This window comes from Dunckerocampus dactyliophorus, chromosome 9, assembly GCF_027744805.1.
Source record: "Dunckerocampus dactyliophorus isolate RoL2022-P2 chromosome 9, RoL_Ddac_1.1, whole genome shotgun sequence".
Lineage (NCBI taxonomy): Eukaryota > Metazoa > Chordata > Actinopteri > Syngnathiformes > Syngnathidae > Dunckerocampus > Dunckerocampus dactyliophorus.
The window spans coordinates 6,310,125-6,337,179 of record NC_072827.1 but is presented as its reverse complement, the minus strand read 5'-3'; the positions used below and the strand labels follow the sequence as shown (position 1 = coordinate 6,337,179).

The following is a 27,055-nucleotide window of genomic DNA, read 5'->3' as shown; positions in this document are numbered from 1 at the left end:
CCAAATTATGTAAAAATAAACAAATACTTAAAATTGTGGGCCATGAATCTATAATCTATGAAAGTTTAACTTTTTGAATGGAATTATGGAAATTAAACAACTTTTCCATGACTTCCTAATTTTTTGGAAAGGGTCTGTATATCGCACATCCTTTATCCATGTCCATTTCGGGTGTCTTGAGGTAAAAAAAAAATGATGTGGTCTGGTGCTTCTGAAAGAACACAGTATAGCAGATTGTATGACACTTTTACAGATAAAATAAGACAAATAATTCCAGGTGGACTTTTAGAATCATAAGCTTAAAATAGTGTGCGTGTATCATAGTATTCCCCCCCCTCCGGCCAATTTTGTTAACTCAATGCGGCCCGTGAGTCAAAAAGTTTGCCCACCCCTGTGCTAACCGTTTGGCCACCGTGCGGCCACTCAGTATAACCATTATTTGTAGTTCTAAACATATCAAGGTGCTTTTACCCACTTTTATTATCCCTCCAAGGAGGTTATGTTTTTTCCTAAATCTCTCACATATGCAAATAACATGCAAAATAGCCAATGACGTCATTAAGCGACATCTAGGACAGCCAATAGCTACGTTTCTTACTGAGGCGTTGACAACTGATGCCGAAGAAGACATTTGTAGACGGTCCCTGCTCTCCTGTCTCTCTGCCGGCTTCTCGTCGAGATCAATGTAAGTCAGACTGCACAGAAGAGGCTCGTTTTGATAAAAAAAAAAATAGGTTGTAGCTCTTTGTGTTGCCACGGTTAAAAAGAGGGATGATTTGCAATGCGACAAACAATCACTTGAGTTATTGATCGCGGAATTTCGAATCTTTGAACGTGTTTCTAACTTTACCGCAGTCGCACGCACTCTTCTGACAGAGCGCGCACGCTCAGTGCCAGGATATTTTTCATCGCTAAAATACTGCTTTTGCAACATTGCTAGTTATATGTGTCGAACATTGACTAATACTGTACTTAGCTTGGCTAATGTTGGCTAACGGCACGGATGAGCATTTCAGTGATAGCTATTGCTAAAAGGTGTTTTGATTGTCAAATGTGCTATAATTTAAAAGTGTATGGACGATGTAGTTTTATAACTGATGTACCAATATATGAACGTCAAGATGTCTACACAGGAACTACGGTAGTAGGAGAGCACATATGATGCAATCAAAGTGCCACTCAGTCCAGACACCGGTGCTGACCGTTTATTTCTTCTTTGATGTTTCAGCGCGACAATAAACATAACGGAACACCTTGAAGTGTCATCTTCATGTGTGTAACATCTGTACAATCCTCGTAACCCGTCTCCATAAACTGTCGCTCAAGTGTCGGATAGGACGAGTCTCGAATCTCCGGCCGCCGGACTTCCATACTCCAAGGTGGACTTTTTGTCCCGCTGGACGCCCAGCAGCACCAGGTCAGGAAGAGGTAAGAAGAAATGAACATACTAGACTTGTCTAAAGTTCAGGTGAATTCAAAAGTTTGGTCATGTTCAAAGGTGACAGTTTTGATTGATGTGATAAATTGCATTGCTCATTGCGTTGTGTACCTAATTCAATGAAGGTGGTCATCTTTAATACAAAGTGAAATATTTTATTTCATCTTTTTAGTCAATTTTAAAGGGTCACTGACATGAGTTTTCAACTCTGCTTAAATATGTTCAATATTGTTTATAATTATGTTCTGTTTGTTTTTTGAAAGCGAATGTTAAATTAGTAAAATTTACATTTTTGTACCTGCCGTCCACCATTTTGGGACTCATCTTTTTTTTTTTTTTTCATTCAGCTTTCTTAATGCCTTAAAATTTACAATAACAGTGACAAACCATGGGCATTAACAAACAGTTGATAACAACATACGTAAGTCATATAGAGATGAAGGAAATACAGTAACAGAAAAGTGATAAATGAATAAATTTAGGGAAAAAAAGATAATAGTAATTAAAGTGAGATACACCAGGGGACATGAGCAATGAAAATTAAATTGAATTAAGGATATTGAAGTGGGAGCACAGATTTATAGTCTTGATAGCTTTCTTGTTAACAGGATACTGATTGGAGGTACAGCTTCAGTTCTTTCATGAAGACATAAAAGGGGTTTCACTTTGGCAAATTTACATACGTGGATGTAGAATGTTGCAAGAATTAAAATGAGATTAATTAAAAAATATTCTTTGTCAACATCATTCTTGACAAAGCCAAAAAGAACATTTTGCAGAAGGAGCTCAAAATCACAGCAGATATGATCTAAAATCTACAAACATCTTGCCACAGTTTATGGGTATATTCACATTTCCAAAAGAGATGAGCAACAGTCTCAGTATGGGAGTCACAAAAAGCACAATTCAGATCTAAATCAGCATACTATTTTGGGACTCATCTTAGACAAGGGGCGTTTGCCAAGTGACGTCAGCGCAGTCAAACTTCACAAGAGGATGAGATAGAAGATGTTCAGTGATTATAGCAAAGATTTGAGGGATGTGTCAGTTTTCTGGGAGGAAGAAACATGTGGAGATGAACTAGAGAACTTGCAGAACATGGGATTAGGCCGTATTGATTAGAACCAAAGACGATGGGACTATATGTCTGATGCTGAGGTGTTCGATGACAGACATGGAGATGAAGATTGGTCGGCTTCAAACACAAAATGGGAAGTCTAAATGACCTTGGAGTTGCTTATCCTTCAAATATCGTTTTAAATCGGCTTCTTAATTAAGGTAAAGGGCTCTTTTGAGCCTTTTTATTGTGTTCGTTCTTCAGCGCCCCACCTCCAACATCAACATACCGCTGTGAAAGTTTCAGTTTTTGGAAAAGTTTTTTAAAGTTTTATAACATGTATAATGCTCTGAATGCTTGTCGCTGTGGTGGCATAGTGTTACAATACTATATAATATATGTAAATAAGACATCACATACTGTGTTCTGTGGCAACGTTGACACCTTTCTCCCCCTTTAGTCCTGTTGATAGCTTCCTAGTATCCAAAATGCATTTATACTGTACTTGTAAAGGTGTTCATAGCAGCCTTCAGTGAAATGAATGTGAGGCGTTGGTCCATATCACATACACTGAAGTTGTGTATGAAGAGGACAATGGAATGGAATGGAATGTTGCCCTCCCCAATTCGTAGTAAGACATGAACAAACGTCTTTCTCTTTTCTGTGTGTAACCCTTTAAGTACCTGACTGAGCAGGAAGGTCCACTTCTCTATCATCTGTAAATCTACGAGTTCCAAATGATCTCAAATCAAGACTTGGGGTTTCAGTGTCTTCAGATTCGTAAGGAGGTTGTCAGTGACAGCTCTACATAGCGAGAATAATACCTCCAAACACAAGAGACACCAAGATTTAAAAAACAATGCAGTTTATATTTTTTTCAAATGCAAGTCAACCATAACAACCCAAGTCTGAAAGACGTGGACATGAACAAGTCACAAGAAAAAAAGAAAAAGTCCCGTGTTAAGTTTGTCTTTCAAGTTCCACTGTCCTTTCAGCTAAAAGCAGCTGTGGTCAGTTTTCACCTTTGATGTTCAAAGTGTTGAACTATTCATTTAGGGCTTAGATGCATCAGTTTTTATATTTTTTTTGTACATTTTTTGATTTGTACAATTGTCTTTGTATCAGGCCTGACAAAAAAAGTGGGCTCTTAGATCTCAAGTAAAACAGAGAAAAAAAAGAAAATCCTCACGGCACCAAGGGGAAGGAAACCCTCCTACTTCCTACCACCCTCCTGGGAAGAGGGGAATATCGGAGTTGAACTTGTCCAGTGAAGTCTTGTCAGACTGCATCCAGTCCGTGGTTAGCACAGCTCTGATCTTTGGAATTTCAGTCCAAAAAAAAAAAAAAAACAGCCAGGATTTTCAAAACATTAAGAAAAATGATATCTGCCGAACACCACTACGTAAAAAGAAAAATCTAGCCACAAAGTAATAAGATGCGCATTTTAAAGATATAAGAACAGCTAAAAAGAGGCAGGTAATTAATGCATGCCATGGGACGCACCTATTCTGCCTAGGAAGCGTGTTATTAAAACACCTCCAAAAGCCTCCAACAAGGTTTTATGGTTTTGTATACATGCTGTGACCATGTAGTAACACATACATTCATGATAGCATCTAATACTTACTGTATTTTGGTCATTGAAAGCATTAGTGGAACTTCCTTTCTGCGTTCATTGATTTCACATAGCAGCAAAGAAAGGAACGCCACAGCTAGCGTTAGCTTTTCCAAACTCAAAAACAAAAACACAGCAGCAGCAGCGGCGGCAGTTCCTATATGTAGCGTTACCTTTCGCTGGTAACAATGTTAATAACAATAATAACAGTGTCGTGCTAACTTTGTTAATATGCAGGTCACATTATGTAAATGGGCGTTGCTGGAGTTTTTCCTCAGAAGGCTTTATTGGCGGAATAAATGTGTCCCATAACATGCATTCTTGGCAGCCTCTTTTCACCTATTTTTATATCGTTAGAACGCACAGAAGAGACGCGTGTTCATGTCTCACAGAAGGCTTGTGGATGATTTTAAAAAAGTGCAATTTTTCTGTAAAAGGTGTGATTGGTCTGCCTGTAGAACATTATTTCCTCTCTGTATAAGACTTGTTCAGCGGGTGAACAGCCCATCTCTGAACTCCTCCATTTCAGATCAACATTTGCAATAAAAATGATTGTTGTAACACATTGATTAGTTCCAGCTGCAATAACACTCCCCTTCTCTCTTTAATTACCATTTTTAAATCGTCAACAAGAGCTGTGGTTGCTCACAGTCACGTCACACGCTCAACCCTGATAAAGGGATATAAAAACGGCGTGTCCAAAGTGAGCCCCAGGGGGCATTAATATTAACACAAAGCTTCTTTAAATATATAAATACAATTTCTTCGACTTTTGAAAATATTTTAAAAATATATAAAAATGTGAACGTGTCGTCTTGTGGGATTATAGTTGAATCTGTTCACTTCGGGCGAGAGCCGGGGTCCAGTCACAGGGCACATATAGACAATCATTCACACTCACACTTTTTATCCTCTAACGTTTTCATTTCATGAATACCCGCATTTATAATACCCGCGTAAATCGTCCTGCTTATGTTGACAATCCGTCCATGTGGACTAATTCATCAAGTCCCGGTACACTGCGCTCTTATTACTAAAAAGTGCCCGCTTAAGTCGATGTCTACATAAGGGGTGAGTTGAATGAAAAATGGTCTGCGGGCTTGTTGGGGGTGGGGCTCCGGTGCGCTGTCGGCTCTGGTGGCATGTGGCTGGTCTGGCTTCTGGTGGTTGGTGGGGTCCGTCGGCTGGTCTGCTGCTGGTCTCGCCTTCTCGGCTCTGGTGCTTGGCCTCCCTGCAGCTTAGGGTGCGGTGCTCCCGCTCCCTCTTCGGGGTTTGCTGGCCCACGGGTGTCGGTTGGCGCTGTGTGGTGGTTCGCCTGGCTGCTCGTCCGTTTCCGGCCCGCTTGCTCAGCTTCCCGCTTTCCTCCTCGCTGGCTCCTCTGTCTGCCTTGCTGGCGGCGTCCTACCGTTGGGAGGGTGTGGCCAGGTGTCTTCCTGCTCCCCGGCGGTCCGCGCTCTCCGCGCCTGGGTTCTGGATCGTATGTCTGGGTCCCCGGCTCCGCTGCTCCTTGGGTTACCAATGGGGGATGGGGTGAGGCTTCCGGGTGTCGGGCAGTCCACCACTGTGTGTGTGTGTGTGTGTGTGTGTGTGTGTGCGCGTTTGTGTACTTTTATTTGTTATTTATTTTTGGGGTGGGGGCATACAGGGGTTTGCTCCGTGGGGTCGAGTGCTGGGTGATACATCTCTGCCGCCCGTGCCTCCGCCGGGTGGGTGGAGGGTGTGCCTCCTGCATCCCTGGGCGGGGCGGCCCTGTGTCGGGGGGTTGGGCGGGGGTTGGCCCGGGGTGGAGGTGGCGGTGGGGGGATTGGCGCTTCCAGCGTGGGCGGGCTCCTTTCCGGTTGTGGGGGCGTCTCTGGGCCTGCCGGTTTGTGGCCCCCGGTACTCATCTGCCTTTGTGGTGATCTCTCACTGGTCTCAGGGGTTGGCTGTCCTCCGGCCCGCCGGTGCCCTGTCTTTGGCTGGGATTACCTCTCTTCGGCCCCTTGCTGGTCTTCCTGGGGCGGAGGGCTCTCTGGGCTGGCTCTTGGGGCACTGATCTTTGTGCTGCCTGCCCCTGTGGGCCTGGTGGCCTTTTGACGGCGGGGGCTCGGCCTGGCTATTTGGGGCGGGGCTCTCTGGGAGGTGGTGGGCGGCCCCTTTCCTTTCATACATTCGCAGTGACAATTACACGCCCACACATTCTTGCACCTTTACATATATATGAAGTCTTCCCCACATACAGAGATACCTGTACATATGCACACTCACAGTACATATGTACTTCCCCACATTACTCACTGAGTTAACCAGGGTGTTATTATGTTGTTTTTATTACAGCGACAGTGATATCAGCAGTATGACTATAGTTTTTTTTACAATGATATGCATTAGTTATCATTCTGTTCACGATCATAGATAATAATTTCATTACTACAATTATGTGACTGTTTCAATGCAGTATTGTCATTGTGATCACTGTCATAGTTCATCATTTCATGACTGCTATTACTGTATGTGTGATTGTCATTGACAGCTTTGTCATTGTGGTTGTTGAAATTTCCTTTTCTCTTCTTCTCTGTCCCCTCCTGCTCCGGTCCGTTCGCTCCAAATTTGCTTAATAACAAGCATCAAAGTCAAATAAATTCTGTATAACAGGGGAAGTGTATATCACACTTCTCCCTGGCAGAGTAAATCTGTTGAGCACTTGACGGCATTTAGATCTACTATTCTATCTGCTTTTAAGGCTGGACATGACAGGGGTAAAAAAACAAAAAAAGAATGAAAAATGGTCTGTTTATGATTGTTAGTCAACGTGTCGTGAGACACGCAGTTGACGAGACGACAGACGAGATTGGATCTACAAGACGAGATGAGATTACTTGGAAGAAAAGTACAATTAAAAAATGTGCCAATTTATTGCAATCTCCTAATTTCTTTTCTCCTACGTTAGACTTTGCACTGTGTGTATGCTAGCGGCTCCGCCTCCACCCACCGAGACAAAGAGGCTGTATGACTGACAAAAGGGCTCACTCCGTTCATGCCGTTCTATGGAGCAAATGTGCCAAGGTGCTGAAATCAATGCACAGAGTGAAGCCTCTTCTTACCTGTTTCGATGGGGGGAGGAAGAAAATAGACACAAATCTATGGCCTTCATTTTTACTGATTGTGTGATCAATGAATGTATTTATCGTCCCGGGCCTGGCGCCTAAGAGACAGTTGTTTTCTGAACGAGAGATCTTGCGACACGAGGTCTTGTGACACCTCTAGTTGTCAGCAACAGGAAGTAAGATTTGTGCAGGTACGAAATCTTTGTCGTTGGAGTCAAGACTCCAAAGGAAATGAGCGCTGCGAAACCGCGTATGTCGTCTTCAGTCAGCCAGTCTGAGGGGTGTTGAGGCAAGCAGCTTCCACTGTATGTGACATGGAAGTATTATATCATTTGTTTGCCATTCTTTTTGAAGAGTAAGATTTGATGGTTATTTATGTTTGTGCTGATTGGCTGGGAGAAATCACATGCTTCTACTGTGGTGTCCAATTATGGCTGTAAAAACAAGTTTCAAGATGAGGTGTGACATTGTTTTTGTGGTCCTGTAGGTTCTCCAGATGGATCAGCAGAACCGGAAGCTGCTCGGTGTGGAGATGCAGAGATGCTTCTCATCCACGCCCATCAAGTCCCCGCCCACCAGGGAGCAGCGCCACAGTCCTGGAAGCCATTGTGAAGGCGGCCGTGTTGTTGTGAAGAAGAAAGTGAGGTTTGACGACGGCGAGGACTCCACATCAGCAGCCGGCGCCGACATTAAAGAGCCGGAAGGTTCCGACTCGCCGCACGTTTCCCCCAGCGGCCTTCCAAGCTGCTTCCCCGTCCCGTCTGAGCCGGCATACGACAGACGCTCCTGTCAGGAGGAGGACTGCGAGAGCGACGTCGCCATCAGCAGCATCGACTCCTCGCTGACTGAGGACGCAGATGCGCCGCCGGTCCAAATCGTGTTTCACGACGAAGACACGTGGAACGACCTTGACGACACGGTGGTCAGAGCGGCTGACCCGGTTTCCACGGGAGCGGCCAATCAGGAGCCAGAAGCTCCTCCTTCCGAACTCATGATGACACTGTTCCCCTCACTCAAGCCAAAGACCCAGAATCCAACTCTTCCTCCGCCCCCCACCCAGGACAAGAAGACAGACAAGGAGGCCGGTGAGACACACTCTTCCGTCTTTCATCGTTTCAAAGCAGGGCTTTCTGAGGATGAATCCAAATTGATTTTCTTGATTAATCGAGTTTTGGAGTGACTGAGGCAAAATGGAGTGCACTACTTGGCTGCACCCAGCAGAGGCACTGTTGAGTCAGCCCCAACTAGATTACTGTCTAAAGCAAGAGCACTTATCCGACTTGAACCAAATCTATTGGATAAGCTGTAATGTCAAACCAAGTTTAATCCAGATCTGCTCTGGAGCTTGTAGTTTGCAGGACTACCGTAAATCACGGTGTATAAACCGCGCTTTTTTTCCACCTGTAAGACGCCAAAAATTGGGGTGCGGTTTATACACGATGAAAAGTCTGACCAGACAGAAATTGACCAGAAGCAGACTTTACAAGTAGAATAGCCGTCTGTGGGTCAGACAGTTCCTTTGACTTTAGTGCCCTCTGCTGTACAGTTGCTGAAAGTGCAATTCCTTTTTCACTTATCTGACTGCTGTGTGTCTGTATTTTCACACAGTGAAACGATCTCTATATACACTGAAGCTAACCTAAGCTTCCATTAAAACATTGCAGATGGTTTGAAATACAATACAACGTTGGAGTTTATTCAAATTCACACTGAAGCAATGCAGTGTTATGTACCATACATGGATAACTGATGCGCATGCGCAGATTGCCGCTCGCGTCACCGCTAAACAACATTACCTACCGTTAAATCAAGGCTAAAGCTAAAGCAGCTAAAGCTAAAATGCCACGGCGATCTTTGACAGCAGCATCCAAACTCTCCGTCTGCCGGTATGCAGAAGACTTTGGGAACCGGACAGCAGGACGGCAGCACGGTGTGGACGAGTCAGTCATTGGGCGTTGGAGAGCGGACATCATCGGCAAGTTGACGGCAAACTTTTCTTACATGAATTCCATTGCAGATGAATTGATGGACGGCAGATTTCTCCTTTCTTCTTCTTTTTGCAATTGCTTAGTACCTTTTACGCATGTTCATTTGAGATGAAAGAGTTGGCAAGCATTTATGAAGTAAAAAAAAAAAAAAAATTCCCTGCCGTGAGCCTGAAATTGGGGGTGCGGTTTATACACTGTGATTTACGGTAATGTAAGAGCTTTGTGTGTGTGTGTGTGTGTGTGTGTGTGCAGGCCTGTGTGTCAATTCCACACAGGTGAGGGAGATGGTGACCCAGCTAGAGATGGCGGCACTGGCCAAGCTCAGACAAGAGAACGAGCAGATCCTTAAGAGCCTCAGGTGATCGAAACGATCCACATAGGAACCGTCCCATGTCCTCTACCCCTGACTTGTGTGTGTGTGGTCCACATTTGTGGTGTCCAGGATGGAGCGCGAGGCGTTTGAGAAGGAGAGAACAGAGCATCTGGCTCACTTTCAGTACTACAAGAAAGAAGAAACTAGGAAGCTGCAGAGGGAACGCAAACTTTTTGAAAAACACGCCACGGCCGTGCGAGCCACACCCAACAGGAAAGACCGAACGAAGATCCAGGTAACGCAAGTTTGTTTGCCACTTAGCAACCATCACGGAACCAGGTGCTTACCAACTGTTTGTTCCTTTCACATGTCTTGTAAGGTTAGATCTTATTTACTCAACTCGAAAAGCAGTAAAGTTGTATTTATTTACAAAGCACATTTTTACACCACCTCTGCTGCCCAAAGTGTTGTACAATTAAAAGAAGAAAAAAATCACAAATTAGTAGAAAAATGGTTATGATAGATAAAACCAATATATTACAATATATATAGTACAATACAAAGAATATAAAAACTTGCAAATATAATGACTGAAGTACTATAACAAGACAATCAACACCGGCTTGGTTTGTATTGAAGCTACTTTGTCACTGGCTCAAAATTGCATTTAGTGTACGTATACACACAAACACATACTGTATATACATATACATATGTAGGGGGCTATATAAATAAAGTTTGATTAATTGAATGATATTTTTTTGCCATTAAAAATGTATTTTTTTTTAAACAATATTAATGATAATAGCTGGGATTTATGTTGCACTTGTTAGTGGTTTATCTTTACAGTGTAATTTAATAATACAATCAAGGAAAAAATGATGAGACCACCCTTGTTCCTTCAGTTTATTGATCCACTTGAATTCCTGGTACAACTAAAGGTACCTTTGTTGGGACAAGTATAATGATAACAATTATAGCTCATAAAGGTTGAATGTAACTGATGTTGAAACGGAGAGGGTTCTCAGCGTGGTGAGACGTCTCCAAGGATGCACTGGCTTGGAGCGGTCAAAGGTATAAATGTGTGTTCAAGTCAAAGAACAAAGAAAGTTGTCCTCTGTTTGGTGGATTTATTTCTATCAGTGGCAACAAGCACTGGTAAACGGTGCTCTTTATAAGGCTTTATGCTGTGGTACTGTCACACCATACAAAGAACACAAATAAGTCACTGAGTAAATAATCAGCAAATGAATTTAACTAATATTACACATACATAATGATTAGCCAAAGGCACATCAAATACAGAAGTATAAGAAAAATAAGGAAATTAAGTCAATATGATGCTTATTAATATAATAAATCTCCATACAGTTAGCTTGAATGCTAATGTTAGCATAAATGAAAAGAAGAGTAACAAAGAAAATGTGTACAATAGAACTCGCACAGCTCTAACAACAGAATTAAAAACCTCACCTTTATGCATTCACGCACAGCATTAACTTGGGGAAACAAGGATAAGGCGCAAGGAAGGAGAGGAAAAGTACATCTGCCTGGACAGAGTCAGAGAAAAATACGTTTCGACTGACGCAGCAGCACACTACTGCGGTGCATTCACTGACGGCCGAACACAGTGGGACAAAACACCCAAAACCAAACATTATCAGTGGAGCATGAACACAAAACATGGTAAATTATGGGCTTTCTAACATTGTCTGCATAGACAGTCAAATCCACTCAAGAGGGTGTGTCCTTTTGTTCATCTTCAATCTTGGGAAGCTGGACCATGCGTGCTACTGATCGAATATAGGTCCGATCTTTGACCTTAACAGCAGCAGTCCGGATTCGGCCATCAGCTCTAGAGTAAGTAAATGTCACCTTTCCAACAGGCCATGAATCTCACGAGAGCTGAGGCTCCACAATGAGCACTACTTGGTTGGGTGACATGTACTTCCCATCTTTCTGCCACTTCTGTCTCTTGTAAAATCCAAAACGGCAGCACAGTTCAGCCAGCACTCTCTGGTCGAGGATGAAGAAGGGTCTCATCAAAATCCTGTATGATGAGCTTAGTCAGAGGATGCTTTGGGTCTAACACGATCAGGTGTCCAGTTGTAACTGCTCAGCTCTACGCAGCCTCCCCCCCAACTCTGAGAAGTCCCGTATTTTTATCATACTCAGGAGATAGGGAATTCAAATGACTGCCGTCGGTCTGCTGTGAGTGTTTTGATCTCTTCCGAGAATGACTCTGACTGGGCCTGTTTGAGGAGATTCTCAGCTCTGATGTAGTCAGCTGCCTCACTGGTTGCGCAAGAGTTCGGATCAGCCGCCCCATGTGAGGATTGCACTGTAGCGTGTAGGTCCTTCCATGTGGCGAACAGGCTAACATCAGGTAGTTGTGGACAAGAACTGTCACATTTACACAGAATGAAGCTTTCCTCAGCTCAACATCATGTGGCTCCGGACAGGCTGTCAGACTGACCAACGGTCCTCAGTGTGACGCGGGAAGCCAGGGCCTTGGTGCCAACGGTGTGGTCTGGCGAGTTCCTTCAAGGTCTTGCCCCGGTCACGATATATGAGTGGTAATTATATTGCTGGTGAATCTATGTCCAGTTCCAACAACTATCCATATACCTCAAGTTGCTCACGTCGGTAAAATTCTGGATCTCTGCCACATGTGTTCCCACAAAGACCTTGTAGTGGCAAAATTCAGACCAGTCCAGTGGAGAACAGTGGTGGAGTCTGACAAGAGGATGACCTTTCCGATGGGTATGGTGAGCTCGGTTTGAAGGACACGGACTAGTTGAGCACCAGTGAGTGCAGCATTCAGCTCCAACCTCCAACCGTGTGTCGCCATCTAGCCAGAATGAAGGAAACATGGACTCCTTTTATGGAGGTCTTTTGTCCGTAGAAAAGCAAGACCCGTAGGCTCTCTCAGAAGTCACAGAAGATATGAAGATCGTTGTTTGACGTGGAAGAATCCATGCACGCTGGTGCTTAGCATCTAGGAAGTTCAATCTTTGAGGTCAGGAATCTCCTGTTCCCAGGCTAACCACTGGTCACGAAGGCTCTGTGGCTGGTTTGGGTCATCCCAGCCTATTCGTTCCTTCCAAAGATCTTGAACCAAGATTTTAGATGGCCCTCGTGGTGAATGGTACAATATAGCCTCACAGATCATATTGACAGGCAAGTACCTTGTAGACGTTTCTCAACATGGGTTCAGTTCTGTCCAGAGGTCTAAGTTTATACTTCAGGGAGTCACGGAGGAAATCCCAGTGTAACCCAAGAGCTGGCTCCTGAAGATCTGTGCTGGATTGGGAAAGCCATAACTCACTTGTCTCAGATCTGGAGTCGCATGGTAGGTGTTCAATGACAGCTGGAGTGTTGCTAGCCCACTGGTGTATCTCGAAGCCGCCAGAGTGGAGTATCTGGCGCAGACCATCAACAAGATTCTTTGCTTCCTCCTTTGAATGGGTGCTACTGAGACAATTATACACACAGAATGACTGCTCAACACAATCAATGAGACTGCGGTTGGACTTACTTTTGTCTTGGACATGTCGCTGCAGGGCCTAGATGGCACAGCAAGGGCTACATGTGGAACCGAAGGGCAAAACTTGCCATTCGTAGATTTTTGGTTCCTCATTTCTCTTAATGTCTCGCGAGAGGACGTGCAGAATTGGTCTCTCAGCAGGTAAAAGGCATATCTGGTGAAACATATCTTTTTAATGTCGCCGCTGACAGCTACTGGATACTGCTGAAAATGGATAAGGACGCCTAGGAGTGATGGGCCCACGGCAGGTCCGGGAAGGAGATGATCATTGAGGGACTTCCCTTCATATTTAAAAGGAGCAGTTAAAGACAATTCTGTCTTTGTTGTTGTGTTTCACCATGTGGTGAGGTATAAACCAGGATTCGGGGGTTGATGAGCCTCATGATCTTGCCACGGTATCACATGTGCATTCAAAATGCCTCCATTATGAAGTAGAACTTTCACAACCTTCAGCATAACTTTGGGGGATCTGTTGGGTTGATCTAAGTACACCTTTGTAGTAGGAGCGGCCACCATGAGCACACTCTTCTCGATTCGCTGGACTGCATCATGCAGTACCGTGAGATGTTGATCCTTGCAGGTGTTGCACGGTCGCTTGAGGTTGCACACCTCTGGCTTGTGAAATCGTCCACACTACCAACACCGCTGTTCATCACTTAGCCACTTCGCCATCTGGTCCGTGTTCAGCTTCTTGAAGTCAGTGCCCGTGTTCCGGAAATGCTCTTTATTGTTGCATTGAGGACAGTATGGTTTTGGTTTGGTCGTGGACCTCGGTTGTGCTGACTGTTCTTTAGAGTAATCGTTCGCAGTGAGGAAGAATGTAGTTGATTTCTCCTTTGGTTTGTTCAGTTGCAGGTTCCATTCCTTGTTTATACTCCATCCGGCTCGAAGGACCGTGAAACGGAGAGAGTTCTCAGCGTGGTGAGACGTCTCCAAGGATGAAGATTCAAGAGTTTTATTGGCATATGCATAGTAAAACTGACAGTTATACGAAGCAATGAAATTCTTATTCTGTTCATTCTCCCAAGAAAAAGAAAAACACAAGAAAGAATAAGAACATAAGAAACATAACTACCAATAAATTAAGCAACAACAACAGAAGAGACATTAATACAGATAAATACAAATAAATTAAAGTGCTATGAGTGTGTGCGTGTGTTGCGTGCGACGTGTGCGAGTGGTTCGTTGAGAAGCCTGATGGCCTGTGGGTAAAAGCTGTTCGCCAGCCTTGTGGTCCTGGACTTCAAACTCCTGTCGCATCTGCCTGACGGTAGGAGTGTGAATAATGAGTGTTGTGGATGTGTGCTGTCCTTGATGAGGTTGTGTGTTCTGCGTAGGACTCTAGATTTATAAATGTCTTGCAGTGAGGGGAGGGCTGCCCCAACAATGTTCTGTGAGGTCTTGATCACCCGCTGGAGTGCCTTCCTATCACGTGTTGTACAGTTACCGTACCAAACAGTGATGGAGGCGGTAAGGACACTTTCCATAGTGCATCTGTAGAAGCAACTAAGGATTTTGGTGGACAAAATTTCCTCAGTCTTCTCAGGAAGTACAGTCTCCTTTGGGACTTCTTCATAATTTGTTGGGTGTTGTGAGACCAGGTGAGGTCCTTGCTGATGTGTGTGCCAAGGAACTTGAAAGTTTTCACCCTCTCCACCTCAGTCTCATCAATAAACAATAAAAAAATTTCCCTTGTTGTTGGGTCAATGATCATCTCTTTGGTCTTATCTGTATTGAGAAGGAGATTATCATGACACCAAATGAGGTCCGCCACCTCTCTTCTGTATGATGTTTCAACACCACTAGTGATCAGGCCGATGACTGTAGTGTCATCCGCAAATTTAATGATGCTGGTGTTGTTCTGGGAGGCCACGCAATCGTAGGTGAAGAGCGTGTAGAGGAGCGGACTCAGCACACACCCCTGTGGGGTCCCAGTGCTCACAATTCTTGAGCTGGATGTGTCGATTGTGGACTCTGACTGACTGGGGCCTGCCTGTGAGAAAGTTAAACACCCAGTTACAGAGTGTGGGTGACAGGCCAAGTGTGAGGAGCTTATTTGTGAGTTTGTGGGGGCTGACTGTGTTAAAAGCAGAGCTATAGTCTATAAATAGCATTCCGACATATGTGTCCTGGCCCTGTAGGTGAGAAAGGGCTGTGTGGATGGCAGTGTTGACTGCATCATCTGTGGACCGGTTCTGGCGGTATGCAAATTGTAGAGGGTCCACAGTGGCCGGGATGCTCTTTTTGATGTGGGTCATGACTATTCTTTCAAAGCACTTCATTACAATAGGAGTGAGTGCTATAGGGCGATAGTCATTCAAGCAGGTCACGTTGGTCTTCTTGGGTACGGGCACTATGGTGGTGGACTTAAAGCAGGTCGGTACAGATGCTTATGCAAGCGACAGGTTAAATATGTCAGCAAGCACATCAGCCAGCTCTGATGAGCAAACCCGAAGTGCACGGCCTGAGATGTTGTCTGGGCCTGTTGCTTTTCGTGGGTTTGTTTTGTTCAGGACCCTGCGCACATCAGCTGATGTCACCATGAGAGGTGAGTCCTGTATGCTCCCCCAGCCACCTTCTCTGCTCATCAGGAGTTTGGGTGTCAAAGCGGGCATAGAACTCGTTCAGCTCATCTGGAAGTGTGGTTTGGCTGGATGTGGCTACGCTACTCCGCTGTCGATAGTCTGATGTGCTGAAGCCCCGCCCACATGCGCCGAGGGTCTGAGGTGGAATAGTAGCCCTCCAGCTTCTGTCTGTACTGTCTTTTGGCCTCCTCAGGGCATATTTTTGTAGTCCTCAGCGGTGCTCATGACAAATGCAGTCGAACGAGCACGTAGCTTCGCACTTACATCACAGTTCATCCACGGTTTTTGAAGGAGGCACTGGTTTGGAGCGGTCAAAGGTATAAATGTGTGTTCAAGTCAAAGAAAACGGCAAGTTGTCCTCTGTTTGGATTTATTTCTATCAGTGGCAACAAGCACTGGTAAACTGTGCTCTTTATAACCTCACCTTTATGCATTCATGCACAGCATTAAGTTGGAGAAACAAGGATAAGGCGCAAGGAGGGAGAGGAAAAGTACATGTACAGCGTCGGAGAAGTCATAAAAATTAGTTTCAACTGACGCAACGGCACAAGACTGCGGTGCATTCACTGACGGCCGAACACAGTGGGGCAAAACAACGCCCAAATCCAGACATTATCAGTGAAGCATGAACAACACAAAACATGGTAAATTATGGGCTTTCTCACAGATATCTAGTAAGTGCCATGGTTTTCTTGATAACCAAAATCACTTAAGTTCTTACATGAATAGCTCTAGCATTGTACTGCCAAAAAATGTAACTCTTTGAAGCTTATTTTGTTGTCATTGTTATATTTGTCCAAACAAAGGTTCCTTTAATTGTGTCAGGCATTAAAATGAACAAGAAGCTACAAAAAACAAGGGTGGTTTAATTTAAACATATTTTTTCCACAAGTAATTAAAATCATGTTACTCCTTAATAGTACCAATGTTGCCTGACTTGAATACTTTTAAAAATAAATTCCAATTTCAAAAAAATGTTTGTGCACCAACTACTTTTCAGAAAGTTTCACACATAAACGAGAAGTGAGTGCTGCACACTTTGTGTACCTAACCAACTGAACAGCAAACAAACGTGATTTCAGGCGCTTAAGGAGCAGCTGAGCTCCCTGCAGGAGGAGCTAAGGAAGGAGAGCCGCTGGTGGTGCACACACACTCACCTTCTCCAGCAGATTGACACACTCAGCCAGGAGAACATTGAGCTGAAGGACCAAAAAGTGACTACTTCATGAAAGAGGCAGGCGGTATGGCAGAAGCGTGTCCTAACGTCATAACGTCTCCATCTCTCCTCTTGTGAGTTGGTCATGTTGGAGATGCTTCGTCTCAGAGCAGAGAGGGACACTACAGAAACCAGGAAGATGCAGAGGGAACGCAAACTGCTGGAGAAGCACGGCGCTGCTGTGCGAGCCATGCCTGACAAGAACGAACGGGAGGAGATACAGGTGACGCCAGCAAGGTCCCGTCTATTCAAAATGCTTCTGATGAATGTTAAAATGTTTGTTTGCCACTTTGCAACCATCACGGAAGGGCTCCTAACCAGGTGCTCGTTCCTTTCACTAAAATTGTATTTACTCAACTGCAGAAAGTAGTTGTATTTATTTACAAGCACATTTTTACACCACCTCTGCTGCCCAACGTGTTGAACAATAAGATCAAGAGAAATCACTAATATTTAGAGAAATGGTTATGATCGATAAAAAAACAATATATATTAAATACAAAAAAATATCAAATAAAAACATGCCAATATAATAAATTCAGTACCATAAATAGACAATCCACGCCGGCTTGGTTTGTAGTAAAGCTACTTTATGTCACGGGCTCAAAATTGCATGTAGTTTATGTATATACTTTGGATTTCATGTCAAGTATGACCCTGATGGCAAGCGCGTTGTGGACAACAAAACTGTCGGTGGAAATACAACAAACATGACAACACATTTACTCTGGCATCACCCTAATGTGAAAACAACTTTAAACAGACAAAAACAAGGACCACACATGCTACACACTTTACCAGGATCATTTAGACAACGATTAGCACATGATTCAAAGAGGGCAAAAGAGGTCGACTGGGCGATAGCTACTTTTATTGCTGTTGACCTGTTTTTTGTTGAATAGGCTGCTGAGGATGGACCCCAGACGTTGGGTGTGAGGTGTAGCTCCATCAGGGAGTGAAAAATCACGAGATCGACATATGCCGATCCTTTCGTGCAGTGTAGTGTCTTGCCCTAATGAGCACTGTGCTCCTTTCCCTTCCCTCCTTCCACTTTCCCACAAAACACAAGCAATTATGTCTGCCGTGTGGAACCCAACTGCTAACAAAAACTATCTTGCGGGAGCAAGTCTCTTGCGTTTTTCCCCATTTTTGCACGCACGTAGGAACACGTACGTCAGGATGTAAGGCCTGCTGAACGCAGCCACTCACCCGTATGTGTGTGACAGCCAGACAGCTAAGCTAACATCCCGAAAAATTATTGAATTAATCGGACGAGATGAGCAGCCTTTCTCAGCAGTGAAAGTTCGCTGAAGTCTCCTTAAATAAGGCATCTCATCCTCTGGAAGTTCCTGACTTTTCCCCTTTTATACGGCACCCCTGGCCAATAGCACTCATTATAAATACATTGAAAAATGTATAATTAATCCATGTGATCGGTATCAACCCATTTCAGTCCTGGATGATCGGAATCGGCAGCATAAAACCATGATTGTATAGCTTTGATTTTGTCAGGATTTGTTTCTTTGTAATATTTACTCTGCTGCTAAGAATGCACTACATGGATCTCCATGATGTCAGAAAATGGCGCGTTGTATATTGAACTCACAATGCAGACAAGGACACGAGACAGTTCGGTGTAACAAAAAATAATTTAAGAAAACAAAGTACAAAACAATAACTAAGAATGACCACGAGGGAAAAAATACTAACAAAAACACCGGACCGAGTCGCGGGGAAAAAATAACTAGGCGCTGTACACACGGGTAACAGGTAAACAAAATACAAACCAAAAGTCACTGCTACAAAAGGTAACAGGAGAAGCTAGGAGCTGAAGAAGGTAAGACTAGCAATACAATGTCCACTGCTACACAAGCAGGCAAAAACACAATACTCACGGTGAAGACAAACAAGAGACCAGAACAGGGAACAAGAGACAATGGGAATCAGGTGTGCATAAGGAGAAATTCTGGTGAAGAGTGAGAGGAGACGCAGGCACTACAGCAAATTGGTAACAGGTGTGCCTGGACTTCTCCCCTGGTGATTGGGTGTATTGCACAGAACAAACATTAGATGGCAGCAGAGCACACCCAAACATGACAGTACCCCCCCCCCCCCCCCCCCCCCCCCCCCTCTTATAAGGCGACCCCTGGCGGCTTACCTGGCTTGTCGGGGTGGAGCGAGTGGAAATCGCTAATGAGGGATGGGTCCAGGGTACAGGAGCGGGCCACCCAAGAGCGCTCCTCTGGCCCATAACCCTCCCAATCGACCAAATACTGCACCCTTCCACCCCTCTTTCTGGCATCTAAAATAGCTCTCACCGTGTATGCTGGTAGGCCATTGATCATACGCGGCGGAGGAGGGGTGTCGGCCGGAAGGCATAACGGGCTAGGGGTGACTGGTTTGAGGCGGAAGACGTGGAAGACAGGATGGACCTTCATGGACGGTGGGAGCCTTAACTTGATGGAAGAAGGGTTAATCAGAGTCCACAGTGTATGGTCCCACGAACCTGGGTGCTAGTTTCCTGTTGGTGCCTGCTAGTGGTAAGTCCCGGGAAGAGAGCCACACCCGTCCTGACCCGGCTGGTAAGTTGGAGCAGGAATCCGATGGTGGTCAGCTAACCGACGGTTGCATGCTGCTGTTCTCTTAAGTGCTGCCCCCGTCTCTCTCCAAATTCGACAAGCCCGACGTAGGTGCATCTGGACTGCGGGAATGGTGACCTCTGCTTCCTTAGAAGGAAATATAGGCGGTTGGTAGCCATATGCTGCTTTGAAAGGTGACATACCTGTAGCCGAGCTGGGGAGCGAATTGTGAGCATACTTCACCCAGAGGAGATAGGAGGCCCATGCGGCGGGATGCCGGTGACAAACACAACGGAGGGCGGCTCTAAGTCTTGATTTGCCCGCTCTGTCTGGCCGTCTGGGATGGTATCCTGAAGACTGACTGATGATCCCAGGGCTTTCCAGAACACCTTCCAAACCTTAGAAGCGAACTGTGGTCCTCGATCCAACACCACGTCGGTTGGAATCCCGTGAAGGCGAAAAACGTGCCTAATGAGCAGTCGTGCTGTTTCCAATGATGAAGGAAGTTTGTTCAATGCAATAAAGTGAGCCATCTTTGAGAATCTGTCAACTATATTGAGAATAACAGTCTTTCCTTGAGAATGAGGTAATCCTGTTAAGTCCAAAGCGATGGGACCATGGGCGGGAAGGTGTGGGCAACGGATGGAGACCAGCGGGTGGACGGTGTGATGGCTTGCTTCGGGCACAGACAGAACAGGCTTTGACGAACGCTGACATCAGCCGCCATGGATGGCCACCAGAACCTCTGGGCTACTACAAACTGTGTACGCTGCACCCCTGGGTGACATGCAGTCTTGGCCGATTTCCCCCATTGTAGTACCTCAGAGCAGAGTTCCGGAGGCACAAAGTCTATTCTCTGGGCAACCCTCGGGGCGTTCATGTCAGATGTTGCCTTGGCCACCTTTTCCTCAACTTCCCAGCGGAGGCCCCCCAAAACTCGAGCTACAGGTACAATAGTCTCTAGTGGTTCCTCCACAGCCGGGTCGAAGAGTCTGGACAGAGCATCAGGCTTCACATTTCTGGAACCGGGTCTGTAGGTAATCGAAAAGTTGAATCTTGTAAGAAATAGTGACCAAGGAGCTTGACGGGAGTTCAGTTTCTTAGCGGAGCGAATATAGGCCAGGTTCTTATAGTCAGTAACAACAATGCCAGCCAATGCCTCCATTCCCGCAGCGCGAGAACGATGGCCAGCAGCTCTCTATTACCCACATTATAACTACCCTCTGCAGAAGTGAGGCGACGCGAGAAAAAATGCACATGGGTGCAGCTTCTGGTCGACCGGGGATCGCTGGGACAGAACAGCTCCCACTCCTGTATCTGAGGCATCCACTTCTACAAAAAAATGTAGAGAAGTGTCAGGGTGTGTGAGAACAGGTGCGGAAGTGAACAAAGATTTGAGCTTATTGAAGGCCGCCTTGGCTTCTGGAGACCAGATAAATGGAACTTTAATAGATGTAAGCCTCGTTAGAGGTTCCGCCTTACTGCTATAGTTGCGAATAAACCCCAGGAACCTCTGCAGATGCTTCATTGATGTAGGAGATGGCCACTCGACCACCGCCTGTATCTTGGCGGGATCTGCTCTCAGCTGGCCCTTCTCCACTATATAACCTAAAAAAAAAAAGAGACTGAAGTAGCGTGGAATTCACTTTTCTGCCTTGACGAACAGGTGGTTCTCCAGAAGCCGTTGCAAAACTTGTCGAACATGTCGAATGTGTTCCTGTAAAGAGTCAGAAAAAAAATGAGAATATGATCTAAGTAGACAAAGCAGAACTGATTCAGCATATCTCTAAGAACGCCGTTGATAAGGTTCTGAAAAACTGCAGGTGCATTAGTGAGTCCAAATGGCATGACGAGATATTCAAAATGTCCTAAAGGAGTGTTGAACGCTGTTTTCCACTCGTCCTCCTCTCTAATACGAACCAGGTGATAAGCGTTGCGTAAATCCAATTTAGTGAAAATCTTGAAGCAGAATGAAGAGAAGAAAATGCTGAATCCTTTAACGGTAGAGAATATAACTATTCTTAACAGTGATAGCATTAAGACCCCGATAATCAATACATGGCCTGAGTGACTTATCCTTATCCACGAAGAAAAAACCCACCCCCAGGGGTGACGAAGAGGGCCGAATGAGCCCTGCTGCCATTGATGAAGTGATGTACTCTTTAAGAGCTTGTTGTTCAGGTGCAGATACATTAAACAATCTTGCGCAGTAGTGGTGCGTTAGTGACGAGTTCTATAGCAGCTGAATTCTATAGCACAGTCATATGGGCGATGTGCACGATCCTTGCTAAAAACTCTCGCCAGGTCATGATATTCAGCGGGTACTTTGGACACATCAATGTATTCCTCGGAACATTTGACCATTGAACTCTCGGGTATTGCCGATCTAAGACAATTGGCGCAGCAGTGATTACCCCAATCACTAATATTCATACTTCTTCAATTGATGGATGGCTTATGTAACTTTAACCAAGTGAGACCTAACACAACAGGAGCAGACTGAGAGGGTATGATGAAGAATTTAATTCATAGTGGTTACCCGAGAGTCGAAGAGTCAACGGTTCGGTCTGAAAAGACACCACAGCTAGCAATCTGCCATCTAGTGAGAGTACTTCCTTGGGGCTAATGAGCTTAACCTTAGCTAAATTATTTTCCTTAACAAATTGAGAATCTAGAAAACAGTCGTCGGCCCCTGAGTCAATAAATGCCGAAACATATTTCTTCCCCCACCAATAATAGTTCCCTTGACTTGGAGTCTTAGCTTGGTTGTGTGGGGGCTTTCCGGAACGGGTTCCATGTACTGATGTACTGACTCACAATTGGACTTGATTAGTGGGTCTCTGGGAACCCTTCGATTAGATTTTTCCTGCAGGACGTTCGACTTTACCACATCGGGGGGTGATTGAATGCGGCGCGCTGGTCTTGTGGCGCATGTGGCGATCTGGTGGTCGGAAGCCCCGCAGTAGAGGCAAAGGCGTAGACGGAACAGTCGTGCTTGTTCGGCTGTGGATAGGCGTCGACCCCCCAGCTGCATAGGCTCCTCTGTGGCGAAGAATGGTGTCTCCATAGCGGAAACTGCCTTGTTCTCCTCCCTGGATGGCACCGGAATCGTCCTACGTCTTGTCGGCGAGTCCGGCCGTCTCCCATTTCCTCTGCATACTTTCGGTCACGCTCACGAAGTCTGTTATCCAAACGAATAGCGAGGTCAATTAATTCATCCAGCGTGGTGGTATCGTCCTTGATAGCCAACTCATCCTTAATACGAGTCTGTAGGGCTTTACGAAAAATGCCTCGGAGTGCCGTGTCATCGTAACCACTTTCTGCTGCCAAAACCCGGAAGTTAATAGAAAAATCCGCTACTAAATTATTCCTCTGCCTTAAGTCCAAAAGCCAGCTACCGGCTTCTCTACCCCGCACGGGGTGATCAAAAGCCCTTAGAATATTCACCCATTAACAAAGTAAAGGACGAGCGAATGGCGGGCTTGGCCTTGCTAGCAGCCATTGCCCATGCCGCCGCCTTATCACTAAGCAGACTCATCACGAAGGCTACTGTACTACTGTCGCATAGGAACCTGGTTGTTGGTCGAATACTAAAGAACACTGATGTAAAAATTGTTTGCACAAACCTGATTCCCCTGAAAAACGAGGGGGATGTGGTATGTTAGGTTCTCTATGCGTCTGGTGGGTAAGGACTTGAGTCATTTGAGGCGCAGAGGATATTCCGTCGAGTGAAGCAGAAGGTTCCGTATACAGTCCGGGCGTGCTCGTTTGACGCTAAGCGCTGGTCAAGCGCTGTCACAGTCGACAAAAGTGCAATCAGCGCTTATGTGATTTACCGTAAGGACTTCTCATGGTTGCCCACTAATTGGCCCTGGTGTGTCAGCGCCGACCGGAAGTGATCCAAATCTGCAGAGTCCATACTTGGCCAGAACGTACTGTCACAAAATGGCACGTTGTATATTGGACTCACAATGCAGACAAGGACACAAGACACTTCCGTGTAACAAAAAAATCATTTAATAAGAAAACAAAGTACAAAACAATAACTAAGAATGACCACGAGGGAAAAAATACTAACAAAAACACGGGACCGAGTCGCGGGGAAAAAATAACTAGGCGCTGTACACACGGGTAACAGGTAAACAAAATACAAACCAAAAGTCACTGCTACAAAAGGTAACAGGAGAAGCTAGGAGCTGAAGAAGGTAAGACTAGCAATACAATGTCCACTGCTACACAAGCAGGCAAAAACACAATACTCACGGTGAAGACAAGACCAGAACAGGGTACAAGAGACAATGGGAATCAGGTGTGCATAAGGAGACGTTCTGGCGAAGAGTGAGAGGAGACGCAGGCACTAAATAGTCCACAGCAAATTGGTAACAGGTGTGCCTGGACTCCTCCCCTAGTGATTGGATGTACTGCACAGAATAAACATTAGATGGCAGCAGAGCACACCCAAACATGACACATGAGATCAATTTATTTTTTATTCTAGTCATTACATTGTGCTTTTTTTTCTTACATTTTCTTAAGTGTGTTCAGCAGAACTGCACTTTTAAGGTGAGGAAAAATGTCTGCAATTTCAATGAAATAGTTTTTTGTATCGAAAAGCGAAACGGAACACAAACGCGTCAAACCAAACCACGAATTTTGTGTATCGTTGCACCCCTAATGTATAGGTGGCTAAATAAATCAATTTTGATTGATTTATTTTGTTGCTATCACAAATGTATTTTTCAAACAGTATGTCACCTTTCAACAGTATAATGATGATAGTAACAACTGGGATTTATGTAGCACTTTTCAATGGTTTATCTTCATAATGTATTTTATTAATATAATAGAGAGGAGGTAAAGCTACTTTTTCTAATAATATTTAATAATAATCATCATAGATGCCACCTTCAAGACTCTCAAATATGCTTGAACAATAAAATAACAAAACATTTTTCCACAAGTCATAATTAAAATCATGTTACTACTTAAAGGGTAACTGACATATTTGTTCAACTTGGCTCAAATATGCTCTATATTGTTTAGAATTATGTTCTATGTTGTTTGTTTTTTGAAAGCGAATGTTAAATTAGTAAAACTTACATTTTTGTACCTGCCGTCCACCATTTTGGGACTCATCTTACACAAGGGGCGTTTTCCAAGTGACGTCAGCGCAGTCGAACTTCACAAGTAAACAAACATGAGAGAGTGGACGAGATAGAAGATGTTTAGTGATTATAGCAAAGATTTGAGGGATGTGTGGTTAGTTTTCGGGGAGGAAGAAACATGTGGAGATGAACTAGAGAACTTGCAGAACATGGGATTAAGCCGTATTGATTACGACCAAAGACGATGGGACTACATGTCTGATGCTGAGGTGTTCGATGACAAAGACATGGAGATGAAGATTGGTCGGTTTCAAACACAAAATGCTAAGTGTAAATGACCTTGGAGTTGCTTATCCTTCAATTATTGTTTGAAATCAGCTTCTTAATGAGGGTAACGGGCTCTTTTGAGCCTTTTTATTGTGTTTGTTTGTCAGCACCTCGCCCTGCTCCCATTGCCCCTATGGACGGAGGTCAGAAAAATCTCCAGTCACTTCTTTAAATGTAATTTTTACTCATTTAACGTTTGCTTTCAAAAAAACAAACGACGTAACGTAACTATAAACAATATAATTAAGCAAAGTTAAAAAATCATGTCAGTGACCCTTTAATAATATCAATGATGTCTGCCTTGAATATTTTTAAAATTAAATTCCAATCTCTACATTTTTTATTCTGCACCAACTACTTTAAGTTTCTTAAGTTTCACACATAAACGAGGAAGTGAGTGCTGCACACTTTGCGTACCTAACCAACTGAGCTGCGAACAAAGATCCATTTTAATCCCTGGTACAACTAAAGGTACCTTTGTAATTTTATTTTATAATGATATAAAATACAGCTCGTAAAGGTTGAATGTAAGAGCTGATATTTAGTAACTTCCATGGATTTCATGATAATAACCAAAATCAAGTTCTTACATGAATAGCTCGAGCATTGTACTGCTAAAAATTAAACTTACGTGTGTTTTTTGTTGTCATTGTTATATTTGTCCAAACAAAGGTGCCTTTAGTTGTATCAGGCATTAAAATGAAGAAGCTGAAGAAACAAGGGTGGTCTAATTTTTTTTCCATGACTGAGAACATATTTTTTTCCACAAGTAATAATAATTAAAATCATGTTACTCCTTAATAATATCAATGATGCCTGACTTGAATAGTTTTAAAAATAAATTCCAATTTTGACATTTTTTTTATTGTGCACCAACTACTTTTCACAAAGTTTCACACATAAACGAGGAAGTGAGTGCTGCACACTTTGTGTACCGAACCAACTGAACAGCAAACAAATGTGATTTCAGGCGCTGAAGGAGCAGCTGAGCTCCCTGCTGGAGGAGCTGAGGAAGAAGGAGAGCCGCTGGTCGTGCACGCACACTCGCCTTCGCCAGCAGATTGACTTTCAGCCAGGAGAAGCTCGAGCTGAAGGACCAAAACGTGACTACTTCATGAAAGAGGCAGGCGGTATGGCGGAAGCTTCTCCTAACATCTTTTCTCCGTCTCTTCTCTTGTCAGTTGTGCACGTTGAAGCGGCTTCGTGTCATAATCCTTGCTAAAGAAGTCTTTGGAAGCAGAGAGCGACATTAAATATGTGTCTTCTGTTCTGTCAGGGTGTACCCCGCCTGTCGCCCGAATTCAGCTGGGATAGACTCCAGCATGACCCTGTGACCCTAATGAGGATGAAGCGGTATAGAAGATGGATGGATGGATGTTGTTTTCAATAAATTACTTTTTCAAAATGCTTTTTGTCTCACTCTCCCTTCTTGTTTCTGCATATTGTAGCTTTACTTAAAACCTGATTAAGATCCAAATGTGCAAAATGCAAATTGCAACTGCAACTGGCAAATGCAACTGGTCCTGATTTTGATCAGACAGAGTGCCCACGAGTTATGTTTGTGCTCTTTTTGCATGACTTTGCAACAACCCCCAGTCATAAACACATAAATAGAATATAGTACATTCTTGTATTTGGGTACTTGCAATATACTAGTACTGCGTTTGGAAATAAGGAAATAAATAGAAAATAGTACATTCTTGTATTTGGGCACTTGCAGTATACTTGTACTGTGTTTGGAAATAAATAAAAGTAACACTTTAACACACGCACACACACACGCACGCACGATCACGGGGGGTGGGAGAAAAAAAATACACAACACCACATTCAAATGTATATTTTATTTACTTAATAAGCATTAAACCTTGATATAAAACTGAATGATCAACATTTACATAGAGAAAAGCACGCAGGGATGTTAATTCTAGGCTTGATAAAATCCGTACACAGTCTGCAGGATATTGTAGGCCTCTCGCCCAAAGAGACAATGGTTGTGGGAGGCAGTACTGGTAGGCTGGGCTCTGGTAGGTCTTTGTAGAAGGTGGAGCCCAGCATGTGTGATAGAATCACACGGAATCAGTCTCTAATTCACAAACAGGCCCTCTTCCGACCAAACCACCTCCAGTTCTCTGTCAAAAACGGTGATCGGATTTATCCGCCTCTTATAACTAGTCATCTTCTGTCTTACAACATTGT

The 27,055-nt window shown here is 44.2% G+C and overlaps 1 protein-coding gene across 1 annotated transcript; it reads left to right on the top strand.

Moving 5' to 3' along the window:
• The first annotated feature begins 678 nt into the window (after positions 1–678).
• On the top strand, positions 679–26,264 carry LOC129188221 (centromere protein J-like). Its single transcript, XM_054788433.1, has 10 exons — positions 679–685; positions 1,327–1,428; positions 7,684–8,281; positions 9,058–9,171; positions 9,437–9,542; positions 9,627–9,792; positions 16,712–16,843; positions 16,925–17,068; positions 25,827–25,986; positions 26,133–26,264. The coding sequence occupies exons 3-10, from the start codon at positions 7,693–7,695 to the stop codon at positions 26,168–26,170; spliced, it is 1,449 nt and encodes a 482-aa protein (XP_054644408.1). The 5' UTR covers positions 679–685; positions 1,327–1,428; positions 7,684–7,692; the 3' UTR covers positions 26,171–26,264.
• The last annotated feature ends 791 nt before the right edge of the window (positions 26,265–27,055 follow it).